Source organism: Alosa alosa, chromosome 3 (genome assembly GCF_017589495.1).
Source record: "Alosa alosa isolate M-15738 ecotype Scorff River chromosome 3, AALO_Geno_1.1, whole genome shotgun sequence".
Taxonomy (NCBI): domain Eukaryota; kingdom Metazoa; phylum Chordata; class Actinopteri; order Clupeiformes; family Clupeidae; genus Alosa; species Alosa alosa.
This window is the reverse complement of record NC_063191.1, coordinates 33761997-33777267: the sequence shown is the minus strand read 5'-3', so window position 1 is coordinate 33777267 and position 15271 is coordinate 33761997. Positions and strand designations below refer to the sequence as shown.

The following is a 15271-nucleotide window of genomic DNA, read 5'->3' as shown; positions in this document are numbered from 1 at the left end:
AGCCTTTACAGAGATGGATGGATATATCATAGTGAAAAACATGGACCACGTGTACAAAAAGAGCTGAGTAAAAGATGAATCATTGGGGAAAGAATGTATTTGGCTGTTCAATCCAGTTCTACCAGAAAGGCTCAGGGAGCAGCGATGAAATTCAAAGATTTTAATCCACAATGGATTTTAAAAGTACAAGAATTAAAACCACTGAAAGGGTTAAAAGTCTAGTTGAAGGCACCGTCTTCCGTTCAGGTGTTGGAATGTCTAGACTTATGCAGATCCTGCCTGATAGTCGACAGTGGTGGGGCCTACCCCCTGGACAGATGGAGAGGGATGAAACAGTTTGTGGTGGGGAGGAAGGAGGAGACATCAAGGAAGATATATTAGAGGAGTCATTATAAAGACAGATGAAATCCGGTGATTGGACAAGAGTAATGAATGATTGACATAGTCTTATGCCAGAGTCTTCCTAGCAGAACTTGCGCTAAATTTTCCATTTTCAGTAGTGAGAAAATTAACTTTCAGGAAACTTCAATGATTTTTATCTAAATGTAATTTTTTTTAATATGAAAATTTCATCCAGCATCCATCCATCTCTACAGTATGGGTTAAGGTTAGATTAAACTATTAAAATTATACCACCCCTCATGGTTGTCAAGAGAGTCATTTTGGTGATGTTCAAATGGTGATGTAGATAACATGGATCCAATTTCAACTAAGTGCCTTGTTTAACATGACACTGGCACGTTTAGAGGCATGTGATGCAAAAACCACAAACTGGTCCACTGAGCACTGGAAAATGTCTGGGGGTCAGATGACTCACCCTTTACCCTGCTCTCGGCGACGACGAGTCAGGAGCGTTTCGCGGCACGTGCCAAAGCAAACCTACCAACCGACCTGAGTACATTGCCCATAATGAAAGGCTCTGGCTGCTGTGTTATGGTGAGCATTTTCCCAGCACTCATTCTCTAGAAGGACAAGGTAAAGGCCAAGGAAAACAGAGGGCACAGAGTGTGACCACGGCTGTCCTGTGGTGAAGCATTCCTCTACCGAAACGGCCTCTTTCTGGACGTAACCACAGCTTGCCGCAGGTTTTTAGATGAGTATGAACACATTGAGAACTTTATTCTATTGCTGTTCTACTGACTGGATTGGGAACCATCTCAACATGTATTTTAACAGACTTTTTAACAGTGCCCATGGAAACATTTTTTCCACATTGATGGGATTTCTTGTGAAAGAATGGTGTCATATCCGCCAAAGTTGAGTTCCAGACACAAACAGTGGGAGTGCCAAAGCACGTCTAAGTCTTCTGACACGAAGGGAAAGCAAAATCCATACAAATGTCCAAAAGTACAAGCTATTAAAACTACATCTAAATATCAGATCAAAACATGGTCATTATTGACCATGCATTGGTCTTTATCCAGCAACATATAAGAATAGTACTTTTCATTTCCTATATCATATATCATCTTATGTAGTTTTTTTCTTTTACTTAATCTTTCTTTTTGCATTAAGCATCTCCCCAAAAGTTGAGTACAGTCATATCAAGAAATGTACTTTAGCGTCCATTAGCTCAGCTGATACGATCTGTTCCGATTATCAATTTCTATTTTGTGCTCAAATTTGAAAAAGTAATCTTGGTAGTAATTAGACACACACATTTTATTACAGGGTCCTCTCAAAGGATACTTTAGTACATCCTGTAACAACAGATAAATAAGGTTCATCTTAATCCCAGATGAAAGATGCAAGCCTCTGATGAGTTGTTCCACTCTAGAGCAAACTGTAGTATTTACTCAGGTCCTCCTTGCCTTTTCTGTATCCTTCCCCCCTCCATGTAAACATGTCTGGAGACGTGTTTACACAGGAGCAGGAACTTTATAGTGTCTTTCCAATAAAGAGCAGGGCCTGTCAGGGTAGAATGGGAAGACTTGATATATGGATCACATGTGACAAAATAAAGCCCTGGAAAGGTGTCTGAACTAATACGGTGCCTGTTTTTCTTGACTCCAAACAAGGAACAACTTCCAAAGACTTGGTGATGATGTGAGGCTGACTTTCAGATGCCATTTTAGGCTTTCACTATTAAGGGTAATGACCCAAATGCATTTATATGCAGTTCAGTCATTACGGATGTTCATAACTGTTATGCTGTTATTGATGGGGCACTTTGTCTGTTGAGTAAGAAGTTTAGACATGCGGCTGGCTGAGCCAGCTCATCCTGTGGTTCAGCAGTCTTGTCATCGTGGCATGGGTGAATCCAGGAGGCCGGTGCTGGCGCAGTGTTCCCCAAGAAGAAGCAGTCTCATGTCCCCTCAGGTTTTGCTGTGGAGTGGACTGCAGCTGATGTTGTTTATGCTGCTAGGGTGCTTGATGTAGTGGTTTGTCTGCTGCCCTCGAGTCTTGTGCTCTCTGCGGCTTGTACCCTCTTTCACTGGAACTTTTCAGCTGTCTGATGTGGTCTGCTTCTATTGTTCCAGGACTTCTCCAGGATGTGTGTGTGTGTGTGTTTTCGGAGTGACCTTTCGAAGAGGGCCCAATTGCACTGTGGTTTTATACACACTATCTATGTGAATTTGAAGGTGGATTTTCTTCATGAGTAATGACTTTTCTCTTTCTGTTTAAAGTAGCTCACAGCTGCTGTCTGCTCTTCCCTGAGCTTGTTTGGATTGTGTTGTTAGTCTGTGTGCTGGAAAATAGAACACCATCCTGATGGAGACTTAATGTCTGTAACACTGCACTAATAAACTCAGGGATGCTCTTGTAAGTCAGTAAAGCCTACATTGCAGAGTCAGTTCTCTTTTGTCTGTCTGGAGCACAGTGTCAGTTCTCTTTTGTCTGTTTGTAGCACAGATTAAGAAGCAAGGCAAAAAAAATACTTTAAGATACTTTTATGCATATTTTTTTTTCTTACACTACCTAAAATAAATTAAAAAAAAACAGTGAACATTTTTTTGTCCCACCAGCTGTGATTTGGTAGAGTGTGCTCCAATCCCATGTTGTTCCGCATCTGTTTCTTTGACATCATACCTCCCAATTTTTTCACAAAGGAGGTTGGCCTTGGCCCCTGGAGCTGATGTTTTTAAGCACACACACGTGCAGTTAAGTAGGTCTAACTTCATCTGATGAGATTCAGATTTTGACAAAGGAATGAGACAGAACCACTGTATATATCCTCTTCAATTTACTCTGCTTTACATGTATTTAGATACAAACTGGTGTAAACTGGTTGGAATAGACTGTGTGATGCAGGACTAAAGCATCCCACATATGAATGTCTAAATTTAGTGTAGCTTCATCAGCAGTTTCACTGAAGCCTTGTGTTGTACAATAGAAGTATTTTACTAGATAACAAAGACACCCTGTGATGAATCTTGCCCCTCACATTCTGTGCGTCTGATTTATCTAGCAGCATTCTGACACATCCTGCCTGCAAAGTCCTATGAGGATTATGCCAGTGGAATGAGAATGGATTTTAGCTTTTAAAAAAGATTTGAGGATGTTTGTGTATAGAACACGCTACAGTAGTAAAAACAACATGGTCGACACTTTAGCAATGAGAACAACATAGTCCCTGGGTGGGAGGGACATTTGAAAAGTGTGGTGTAAAACAAATGATTTCCTTTTCACACTCCACTCTTGTTGGGATGGTCTGCAGCAGACTCACACAGACCTTTAATCACCACTGGAGAACCAGCTGAGTGTGTCTCCACCCTGGGGGCACACTACCACAGGATCTCACATTCTGCTGCGGCCAATATTTACATCCCAAAGGACAGATGACAAAGGCCAGCTGAAGCACTAACGGAAACAAATACCCAGAATGCACCAGTGATACGCCATCTCCAGACCAATTCACACATTATCACTGTGCAGTTTGTGGACAAGTCAAAAACAAGTTTTAGTGGGATGGTGGTTTTAGATGGAAATATTGGTTAGACATAACACAATCCGAAATCTGATGTGAAAAAATATTGTCCACTATTGTTTTTCCTGTTTTTCTGTATTTGCCTTGAATTTTCAGTTTGGTTCTCTTATTTGTTGGACTTTGTAACCTTGGGAACTTGATTTAATATACTTAAGCATGAAGTCCAAGCACATTTTTGCTGTTTGTAAATGAGTCATAAAAGTATTATTTTTGCTGAACTTGTAGCAGAGGGACTATTGGCATCTGCAACACCAATTTCTATATGTTTACTAAAACTGCCTTTTGTTCTCAAGTTGTCTATTGCGTCAACAGGTAGTCTGTAATGTAATAAAGGAATACGTCACTACACTGTCAAAAGAAATCAGAGTGATGAAAACATTAATTACAATGAGCATTGGGAATAAAGTGCATATTTAGAAAGCATATAGGTGACCCTATATATCTTTCAAACATGTTATTTTTGGTATGGTTTCTTCTTAAATTATATTCATAGCACAGGAGAGCCATCCACTGGCTTTCCCCTGTACTGCACAAGAGTTGACTCTATGAGGTAAAGGGGCGTGATCCGTTGTTTAAAATGGTTCTAAAAGAAAAAAGATATCACCTCTATTTTAGGAGCAACTCACGGGAAGCATAAAAAAAAAGATTTGAAATAAGTTGTTTTGATTATAATTTTTTGACTTATATGGCAAAGTGGGTCTGGCACAGAATGTGACTTTGTTAAGCCTGTTCTGCAGTGCCTGTTTAATTGAATTGTTCTTGGATTATGCATTGCTGGCATGTTTCAGGACAGCTGTCAACATGGACACATGGAGTACTTGGGGAGGAAATCTCAGGAATTCCTGTGGGTGGTCATCAGGCCAAGGCCAAATGGAGAGCTGCCCAGGGCTTTCACATTTGAAGGGGGTGTTGGGGGTTGCCTTGGCTGAGCACTGAATTCAGCCAGTCCAGTAGGCACACAACGGACAAAGGAGCAATGACACAGATGTACAGTAATGTAGCTGGTCGATGGCAAGTTTTTAACATATTTTAAAGGTTTATCTTTCAGCAGGAAGTGTGCTTGCTTCAGAAACTGCCAGTAGTGTCCATAGATAAATTTAGAGTGTGTAAAATAAATGCTCAAATGTATTCCACCTCGTCAGGCTTCAGTAGCAAAAGATACAAAGTGAGGATCAAACGCATGTGCACACAAACGTTTCTGATTGGATTGCCACTAGAAAGGAGATGTCAGCAGTGTGTAGCATCTAGTGGGGATGTTGCGGAAATGCAACCACTTGAATGACACTTTAATTTATTTATATAATGTTTGTTTTTTACTTTTCTGTTGAAGGATCACATTAAATCCTACACACAGCTTTAAGAGCTGTTTCCCCCCCAAAAAATGCAGCTGCATATTAAATTGTTCTGGCCTGTCTCATGAAAGTCCACTAATTAACATTGATTTCACTGGTCACTGGCATCCATATGTGTGCATAAATGTATGTTTGTGTGTGTGTGTGTGTGTGTGTGTGTGTTCATATTTTGTATGTGTGTATTTATATTCTCTGTGTGTAAGGGTGTGTTTATAAGGGGAAAAAAGACAAGAGGCCTGAATTACTGTCACAGTAGTGGTATTTCTGTAGGAAATCTGTGCAATTGTGAGGTTTGAAATGACATAAAAAACACAATTAAAAACTTGAGCACTTTGGTTGGAGGCTAAAGTTCATCATGTCCAAAGACATTGTACTCTTTTACAGATAGGGTTCCGTCTTTGTCAGCATCATTCCTGCGAAAAACATCTTTCACGACACCATCATAGAAGGTCTCTTCTTTAGTTTTGCCGGTGTTTTTCAAATCTTGTGTCTTCAGGTATTGTTTAATCTGCAAAAGAAAAAGGAGGCCCAAAACAATTATGTTTCTGTATGCACTGAAATACTGATAAAAAGGTTACACAAAATGTTATAATGTATAGCACAACTTTCCGACACATTATTGTCACATTAAGGACTGTTATATTAATCATAAATAGAGACTGATCTATGACATTATATGTATGTCTACAATCTAAAATATTGAGGAAATAAGGGCATTATTATAATATTATTATTGTAATATTATTATTCTCTGATAAAAGCTGAGCAATTATTACCTCCTCTTCGGTAAGACTCTTATCTTGGTCTTGGTCCATCTCTTTGAAGGCCTCCAAGCTACGTGGACCTCGGGCCACTGAGTAGAGCTCCACTTCAAAGATTACTGTCGCATTTGGTGGAACAGGGGCTAGACCAACCACAGAAATAATTGTGGAATCAGGCATAACTCAAGAAATCTTGTCAGATCTGTCATTCATTGAGTGAGGAGCTCTAACAATATATGTTTCAAGAGCTGACTTTGAGAGCACTCCCATGATTTTGTATTTACCAGATGGACTTGTTTCTGGAGTTATGTTGTTAAAACACTCAGGATGCTATATCTGCTCCTACACAAATCATAACCCCCCTGATTTTAAAAACAGTCCTCACTGAAACTGACCTACTGATAAAACTATTTCCATGTTAAATAATTTACTATAAGTAAATTACATCAATACAATTGTTTAATTGGGCCTACTTAAATAGAGAGAATGTTTAACCCATAAGATAACAAATGACTTGAACTGATGACTTGAACATTTACACCAGTGTAAACTGGTAGGAGACTGTTTAAATATAGGCCTAGGTATAGCAGCATAACTTCAGTCAAGAAAGGTCAACACTAATTACCTTCTCTTTCATGCTATAATTAACAGTGACCCTTTACTGACTCCATCATAATATCCATGGTGTGGTGTACACAAAACGAAAATATGGCATGTATTCTAAGCAAACGTTAGGATTAGAACAGCATCTCCAGGCTAGTTCAAAACGTGCAAGCAAACTCCCAAAGTAAATTGCTCCGAAAGAGTTGAGGATCATGCATGACGCTTCCCTACGGTTCTCCGGGTCAACATCTGGCCTATCAGGCGGTGGCGGTATTGTCATGCACATAATGATGAGCGGTTGCAGTCTGCGTACTATACCTTTCCCTTTCGATCCAAACGCTAATGAGGGAGGCACAGTAAGTTTTCGTTTCTCTCCAGCACACATCTCCATCAATCCCATGTCAAGGCCTTTTAATACTTGCCCAACACCCAAAACAAACCACTGAGGGTGTCCATCCTTCACTGACCGACTGAAAAGGAATGCAAGTGAGTAATTGAGTGCCTTGAACTAGACTATGCTGTTAAACATTAAAACAAAAGTTGGATCAAATGTTGCTGATGACAAAAATGTTCAAAATGAATAGCCTAGCCCATATAACAGTATAAAGATGGGTAGGGTAAAACACGACGCAAAGGCCTTCGCATACCTGCAGTAAAACTTTGTTCCATCCTCAAGGTATCCATCGTAGTGAGCATTTACCAAATCCCCTTTTCCACTCTTCTGTGTGCAATTTTCTGGTACGAACAAAACTTCTACTTTAACCTCATCCTTTATCTCCGTTGCTACCGCAGAAAACCGTGGCGCAACTTGGAGATGCAGGGCAAGAAATAAGTAAATAAATAACCTAGAAGAAGTCATGATGTCCGCTTGTGTGCGTGGCACGGCTTGACAGACTGATGACGCGACGGCAGCAGCACCATCCCACTTTCAGTCATCTCTTCCGCTTTCCTTTCACGATCCCCTCAGTCTCCTGAAGAGGGCAGACCAGCGCAGTGATGACACGATGCATTTTGTTTTCTAACTTTATTGACGACGACTACTTGCTGTGGGTGACCTTGCTTGTTTAACGTTGTAGGCTACCCACAAGAGAGCACAAACAAGCAATAAAGGCAGACTATAGATTCAGCATGAATGTTGGAACATTTTATTCAACCAAGCACTTTATCTGTGAAACAGATGTGATATTGTGGAAGCCATAGTGATTATTTGATTGTGAATTATGGTGATCATTTGGAGAGCCAAGTGTTTATCCTTCATGTCTGAGCATTTCCCTGCTATAGAACAGAACACAAGTCAGTTTTTCTCTTCTCACAAGTGCCTTGTAATGGATGAATGGAGTTTTCATTATTCACGTCTTGTGCAATTTTTGAGGTACCTGCAGGCGTAGACAAAAACAACAATTAGTATTCCAATAGATGCCAATAGGCACAGAGTGGGCAAAGTATGTGTATTGTTTGTCTGTGACAAGATAGAGAGCAACGTGCAAGGGAAAAGTCTTTAGGGAGAGTGGAGAGGGCAGAGTGGGTTTGTGGTATTTGTTTACATTACATTACATTCTGGAATTACACTCGAAAGTAAATTCAGACTAATAACAACAGCCCAACTGACACTTAAAATAGAATAAGTATAAATAAATAACTTACTTGAACACGTTTCCATTTTGAATTTGTGAAGATGAATAATGCCCGAATATCCTTCCTTAAGACCATTGTATTTTCTGATTGTAAATCTAACATTTCCTTCTCATTGTTTGCAATAAGAATGTGCTAAAAGTAATACACGAGAGAAAGTTATTGCAGAGATGTGTTAAGCCAAAACAACCCATATTCACAGTACCTAAATGTATATTAACAAATTATAACAATTATATTAACAAATTGCTGAAGAGATCATCAGATACATACAGATACAACCCGGTAGACTGTGGTAGTTGTTTATGAGGCTGCTCAGATGCATTAGCCCAGGAACAGTTGCACTGTGCTGTCACTCCATCGACTCCCTTTTCTCCTTTGGGCCCGGCTATCATTAGTACTGTGAACAAAAGCCATTTTGAATACACCATGTCTGCTTCTGTGAAGGCATCTTCAGGTGAAAACCATTGTCATGAATGAATTGGGAGCTAATATTATGCACCAAACCTCTTCCTGGTTCCCCTGGCCGTCCCGTCATCCCTGGTTTGCCCATTATACCAGCATATCCTGCCATGCCAGGTGGCCCTTGGTCACCTTTGATGCCCTGAATAAGAGATTCAAGTGTGAGAGAAATGTCATTAACAGTACATATCGTACTTATACATGTTTATGTAGCATGTATTTGAGACAACAAGCAGCAAAATGTGAGCTTAACTGTTCGGCCTCTTTTTTCCGGCAACTCCCCTTGGCCCATGTAGGCCTTGTAATCCAGTGTATCCTTTCAATCCCATATCACCCTGTAATGGTGAACATTAAAGGTACACTATGCAGGTTGAGGTATTTTTGGCGACTGTAGAGCTCCCTCTAGAGTCACGATATATTTATATCATATCTGTTGTAAATATCAAACTTCTCGTGACTTACCCCCCCTGTACACAATGAAAATGTTTTTGTTGTGGAGATGAAGGATTAACAACAGGTAAAAGAGCTATATCTACTAACAAGGTCATGTTTCATGATTCTTGCCAGATTTGTTGGGCCGCCGTTATTGAAGTTGAAATTGTTTTCTCGGTAGCGATACGTTATGTTTATTCTGTGTAGTTATGATAGGTGAACGATTTGCCTATTACAAGTCCGTTTACTATCAAATTGGCTTCGTAAAGGTGAAAATCAATCAAGAAACAATCAATGAATAAAGAATGAAAATGTTTTTTTTTTTTTTTTTTAAACGAAGACAGCTTTCTCACAGATGTGTACAATTTGCCAATGATAATTTGTCAAATTGTACATCTCTCATTTAGATCTGTTGTGTTCATGACAGACAGACTGGAAAAAGTAGGGGAGGTGTAGTATAAGACACAATAACTATAAGTCAGGGGGGGTGTAATTGACATTACTGAAATCATGCCTCCACAACACCTCTTTATTGCTAAATACTTGAAGCTAAACATAAATGTAGATATGTAGAAGATACAGTATTAAGGATAGAGTACCTTGTGGCCTTTGGCACCTTGTCTTCCAGCCACGCCCTGCAGAAGTTTAAAGGGGACATATTAAGAAAATTTCACTTTTCAAGCAGTTTTATATATGTACTTGTACCAAATATACAATACTTTTGATAGATTTACTTGCCTTTTGACCAGGCATTCCTGGTTTCCCTTTCCATCCATTTTCTCCCTGTTGTGGTATGTCATAACAATAAATGCATGAGTGAAAAATGCAAAGATAGCATTACCAAAATGTTTGAAGCAGAGAAGACCCGTATACTTACCTTGGAACCTGTTCGGCCTCTTCTTCCCTTGAAAGAAACACTAGGTGTAGATTAATTGGATATTATTGTAATTGATGATTATACTGTCTCCTTAAATACCTTACCTGTTCTGTTCCTGATTCACCATCCTCTCCAGACATACCAATCCAGCCTCTTTCGCCCTTTTCTCCCTGGATATCAGTGTGATCGGACAAAAACGTGTTAATTCATAAAAATTTGATGAAATTCAGTGTGACAAATTCTAATAAATTTGCCGACAAAATCCCGACTATGGTGCACTCAGTGATCTTAACCTTAGGCGAAATGACAATAAAGATCAAAGTGGAATAAAGTATACGTTGCTTACCTTCTCTCCAGGTTGACCGATATTACCGGGGAAACCGAGATAACCCTTAGGTCCCATTTCCCCTGTCTCGCCCTGACATTTGAATAAAAAAAAAGTTGTTAAGCTGTGTGTGTGTTTTTTTAGTGTGATTGAAATTAATGTAGTGTAGATGTTGTATTGTTAGGGAAACTGATACCTGTTCACCCCTGGGTCCTCGACTTCCCTAAATCAATGGATAAACAGTGGTGAAAGATATTCTAACTCTGTCAGAGGTTTGAAATTCTATGGGTCACATAGGTCTATAAGTCACATACCTTTTCACCTTTTATTCCTGTTATATCCTCAGTTATGTCAATCTGAAAGAATAACTTTATTAAAGCTATTAAAGCTATTTTTTTTAAAAATTGTTATTATAAACCATGGCATATATATATAAAGAATATAAAATAAAAATAAAATATTATTGTCACCATCAGTAAAGACACTTGTGATTCAGGAGGAAAAGGAGGTGGTGGTGGAAGAGGAATGAAGACTGACCCATACACTGACATCCTATCTCTGCATTTGTAGTCTAAATGGAAATATGAGCAATTATTACAAACTGAGTTTCACATTCACTCACATACACTGCAAAAACTGCTTATCTAAGTGCTATTAATCTTATGTTAAGATCAAAACATTTAGCTGGTATTGTTTTTAGTATGAAGAGACTTAGTGCTTTCTCATAAAATAATTTGACGTATAGCGGTAGGCATGTAGCCCCACTAGACTTTTACGGAAAATAAGAGTGTGGTTTCCGGGGGCCACTCCACACACTCAGCACACATTCACACGCACGCACGCACACACATAAACACATAAACACACATGCACACACACACACACTCACATGCACACACACACACACACTCACATGCACACAAACACACAGAGAGAAGCACACGTACAGTATACACAAAAGCAAACACGCACATGCACACACTCATTTACATACACATGAGTTGCAAGAGTAGGGGATGGAGTAGGAGATGGAAACAAATTGAGAAGTGTGATTTATTTTTGCAGAGAGAATGTGCAGGACTGAGTGGCGGTACATCTAGTTAAATTAAAGTTTGACTTATTTTGACGTCTCAGAACAAGCAAATTTGGCTGCCAGTGTGTTAAGCAATTTGTCTTGATAAGACACCTTAAAGGAACCGTATGTAAGAAATGTATTTCATTTAATCATAAAATGGCCCTGATATGTCACTAGACATTAAGAAATCATTTTAATTTCAAATACCTTTATCACTGACAACAGTAGTCCAGCCAGGATATTGTCATTTAAAAAGTGAAGTTGCAGCCCTCAACTGATGTTGATGTTGTCATGTTATGTGTTGGCCTGATGCGCCACCCTCCACCTATCTACTAATCACAAAGTCTGTAGTGTTTCGGCATCCGGGTTGCCAGCTCTGCCAGTCAGGGGGGAGGGGGAGGGGATACACCGCTCTACAGTAATTTGAAAGTCATTGCAGTACCAGTTTTGGCCACAATCTTACGTATGGTTCCTTTAAAATATGTCAAACTTTTATTAAATTAAGTCAAAATGATCTTATGAGAGAGCACTAGGTTAGTCTCTCTCGCAATATCAATTCGATTTTTTAAGTTAATATAAGATTACAGTAATAAGACTTTTAGATATAAAAAAAAATTAAATTGTATTTTTTGCAGTGTAACCTCTGACTGCCTGCATTCAAAACATCAAACACTATCTATGGAGAAGGAAACCTTTAGAGGCGTACTCTGATAGCTCTTCAACCTGAATCTAATTTACTGCGCACTCTATCTGCTGGCATTTTGCTGACGGACAGAGCCTACATCTGCCAATTCTAAGACACTTTATGGCCTTTGCTGGCAGGTTCAGTCTGTGCAACAGCTTAAGTGATTAGAATGGAAAAGCCATAGCTTTTTGCATTTATTATTTCTGCTTATATCATAGTTTATGTCACACTCCCAAGCATAACAGGTTAAGTCATAGACAATTTTTTTTATGTAAACATAAACAACATAGCTGTGTGTTCTGAATGTGAAATAAAAAATCTTTAACATACCAAAAGCTGATATTTTATCTGTAATAGTCAGTGTGCACAATAACACAATCTGAGGCAGCAGGTGGACCGGCTTACTCATATTGTAACCTCTAAATCTGCGAGAGGGCAAAGAAACAATGTACACACTGAAGAATAGTATACTGATATTGACTTTATAGATAACAGTTACATAGAAAATGCAAACCACGAATCTATTTTTCATGAACAAAATGTATTTTTGTTTTAAGACAATAATTAATACAAAGTATCATCACCTACCTCTCTAAGCTCTGTGCTCCTCTCATCCCCTCTGTGAGATATGGTCTGGGAGCAGGTCAGAGAATCCACATGGTGGATCTATGAGAGCCAGCACTCCAATAGAAACCACTTACCCTTATGCCATCTCACTAATGATAGAAGTGCAAACTAGGCAAACCAGCAAATGAAATACATCTGAGCTCTGCCAAGAAGACGCTGTGCCAGGTGATAGAAATAAATGCCTCGAGATGCTAAAAGGTAGTGGTCATTTAGGGACTTGAAATAAAGCCCTGGCACTGGTTTGGAATGGATATTGTGAAATAGTTTCATGATCAACTAAGTTAACATGATCTAGATCCCATTTCAGCATAAAGTCTATTTGGAACTTCTAAAATTGCAATAATTTTCTTTAATAATATGTCTTATGTGATGGTGTGTATTTTTATGAGAAAAATATGTCTTATATCTTGAATATGTCAGAATATGACCAGAAAATGTCAATTTAAGATTCATTTGATTCTATATACTTTATATAATTATGTAAAATGTGTTTGCAGTATAATGTCATTTATATTGATAATTGATAATTCAATAATGACTGAAGGATCATTTGAATGTTTTCATAGTTTGAGAGGGGTAATATAATATAATATAATATAATATAATGTAATATAATATAATATAAAGTCTATAACTTGAAGTGTGTGTAAATTCAGGTTACTGTAACTTAACAAGCTGCTTAGCAGCTTGCCAGTGATAGTATAATGAATGAAATGAAGACACAAATACAAAACAATTATGGTGCTGCAATCATGCTTTATTAAATCAGTAATCATAAAACTCAAGGAGGTTGAATATATAAGTACTACATAAATAAGTTCAATCAAAGTGCAGGGCATTGTATACATGTATTAAGTCATGTTCTTAGCACAGCAGATGGTGAAACTGTGGCACTCTTGCTTGTTTTTTACCCTGACTACTGACAATGTGAGGTTCTAATGCTAACACACACTAACACAAAAACACACACAATTACCTAGCAATCCTCCAAGAGGTGGCACTGATTCTGCAAAGAAGCACTTAAATTGAATTTTGAAAAATAAATGGCCAGGTGATGTTACTTAGAAAATCCAATTCAAATGGTCCTATGCCAGAACCTGTGCACAATAAAATAAAATAAAAAAGGCTCAAAGTGCAGGCCGCTCGCACTTTGAGCATGTCATCAAAATGGTGGTATGACATAATCAGTCTGAACACAAGACCTAGTCGTCCTGCTTGCATGAGGGTAATATGCAAACAGCACTCAAGGTCTTATGATCATAGTTTTTAAAATCATATGTGTGTTGAAATATCAAATGCACAGATGCATCAGTGCATTTCATTGTGTCTGATTTAGTTTAACTTCAACAGGGAGCCTCTCTACCTGTTGAGGCAATCTTAAGACTTCAACTTATTGTTGAGGCACATAGTTTAGTTTCTAGTTTTTCAGGGTATTCGTTTCATGTGAAACTTTCTCCTGTTAAACATTTAGTTTCCTTTTGTTTCAGTTATTGTCATAAATAACAATTCATACATTTTCCATAACCGTAAATTCGGCTATATACATTATGTACATGTCACAGAAAAATGGTTCAAAAATCCTAGTCATAATTATCCAATATGGCACATTTTATAACAACTTTAGACTTTAGTCTAGTGTGGCATAAATTAATGTCAAGTTTGGTATAAAAATAGTTCATATTTACAAGAACAGAAATCCAGGTCTTTATCAAGTAATGAGTATTTCAACTCATTCAATAAATAAAAAGGCACTGAATAAGAAAGGAAATGGGATAGGGGTAGAATTTCTATTATGATTTTTCTCTTTTTTATACATAGATCAAATGTTGACATTGACTGCTGCAGTGTCAGATCCAGGCTCTTTGAACAGCTTGAGGGTGTATGCTCCAGCATTGTTCTCCTTCACACAGCGAGTGTTGTGAGATCCTCTTTTCTCCCCCCTCCTCACTGGACAGTCCTCCCTGAATGGGACAACTCAATGAAAGGTGTGGACTCTCCTGAGAAAGCGCAGGGGACTGTCAAAATCTTTCCTTTTCCGAAGCTGAAATCATCCAGGAGAGCCCCATGTGTTTTTAGCACACCTAGACATCATGAAAGGAGAGGGAGGAGAAAACAAACAAACAAAAAAACAAAACAAACGAAGACGTAAACAATGTTAGAACACCTTCAGCACTTGTTTCATAGAGAGTATAATTCTTAGTTAGTATTTCGGTCACGAGCGGTGAATCTGACATACACAAGACAACGTTCACGGCCTCACCTTTACTGGTGTTGGGAGGTGGACCCCTCCGTATGTGAGTGAGTTGCTGAGACCTCCATTACACTGCTGGAACTCATTACAGTGCTGGAGCTCATTGCTACCATTGTTTCAGAGGTCATGGAGGACATGCTAGCAGACATGCTTTCAAATTTAGCTTCAGACATGCTGGAGCTGCTGAAGGATGACTCTTTCATTGATGAAGCCATGTGGACGGCCGCGGCAGATAAACTGCCCTGCAAATTCTCAGTAGCG

General features: G+C 38.7%; 3 protein-coding genes across 4 annotated transcripts in view; all 3 read right to left on the bottom strand.

Annotated features, from left to right (window-relative positions):
* Positions 1–5521: 5521 nt before the first annotated feature.
* Positions 5522–7546, bottom strand: fkbp7 (FKBP prolyl isomerase 7). 2 transcript variants are annotated; one of them, XM_048238905.1, is made up of 4 exons: positions 7292–7546; positions 6963–7114; positions 6057–6184; positions 5522–5788 (listed from the first exon to the last, which is right to left on the bottom strand). In XM_048238905.1, exons 1-4 carry the CDS (start codon positions 7501–7503, stop codon positions 5624–5626), a joined length of 657 nt encoding a protein of 218 aa, XP_048094862.1. In that variant the 5' UTR covers positions 7504–7546; the 3' UTR covers positions 5522–5623. The 2 variants fall into 2 exon arrangements, with proteins under 2 accessions (XP_048094862.1, XP_048094863.1); XM_048238906.1 differs by lacking the exon at positions 6963–7114 and having other exon boundaries at positions 7292–7419.
* Positions 7547–7775: 229 nt separating this feature from the next.
* LOC125291907 (collagen alpha-1(XXIII) chain-like) lies at positions 7776–12818 on the bottom strand. Its single transcript, XM_048238907.1, has 15 exons — positions 12721–12818; positions 12463–12557; positions 10843–10943; positions 10687–10728; positions 10569–10595; positions 10394–10465; positions 10152–10217; positions 10048–10074; positions 9909–9953; positions 9770–9805; positions 8992–9073; positions 8784–8880; positions 8550–8676; positions 8289–8411; positions 7776–8020 (listed from the first exon to the last, which is right to left on the bottom strand). The coding sequence occupies exons 1-12, from the start codon at positions 12744–12746 to the stop codon at positions 8867–8869; spliced, it is 633 nt and encodes a 210-aa protein (XP_048094864.1). The 5' UTR covers positions 12747–12818; the 3' UTR covers positions 7776–8020; positions 8289–8411; positions 8550–8676; positions 8784–8866.
* A 677-nt stretch (positions 12819–13495) lies between these two features.
* The window catches only part of ttn.2 (titin, tandem duplicate 2), a 154994-nt gene continuing 153218 nt past the window's right edge, over positions 13496–15271 (bottom strand). Inside the window, 1 exon segment of the mRNA XM_048238855.1 lies at positions 13496–14840. Coding sequence (XP_048094812.1) covers positions 14704–14840 — 137 coding nt within the window. The 3' untranslated portion in view covers positions 13496–14703.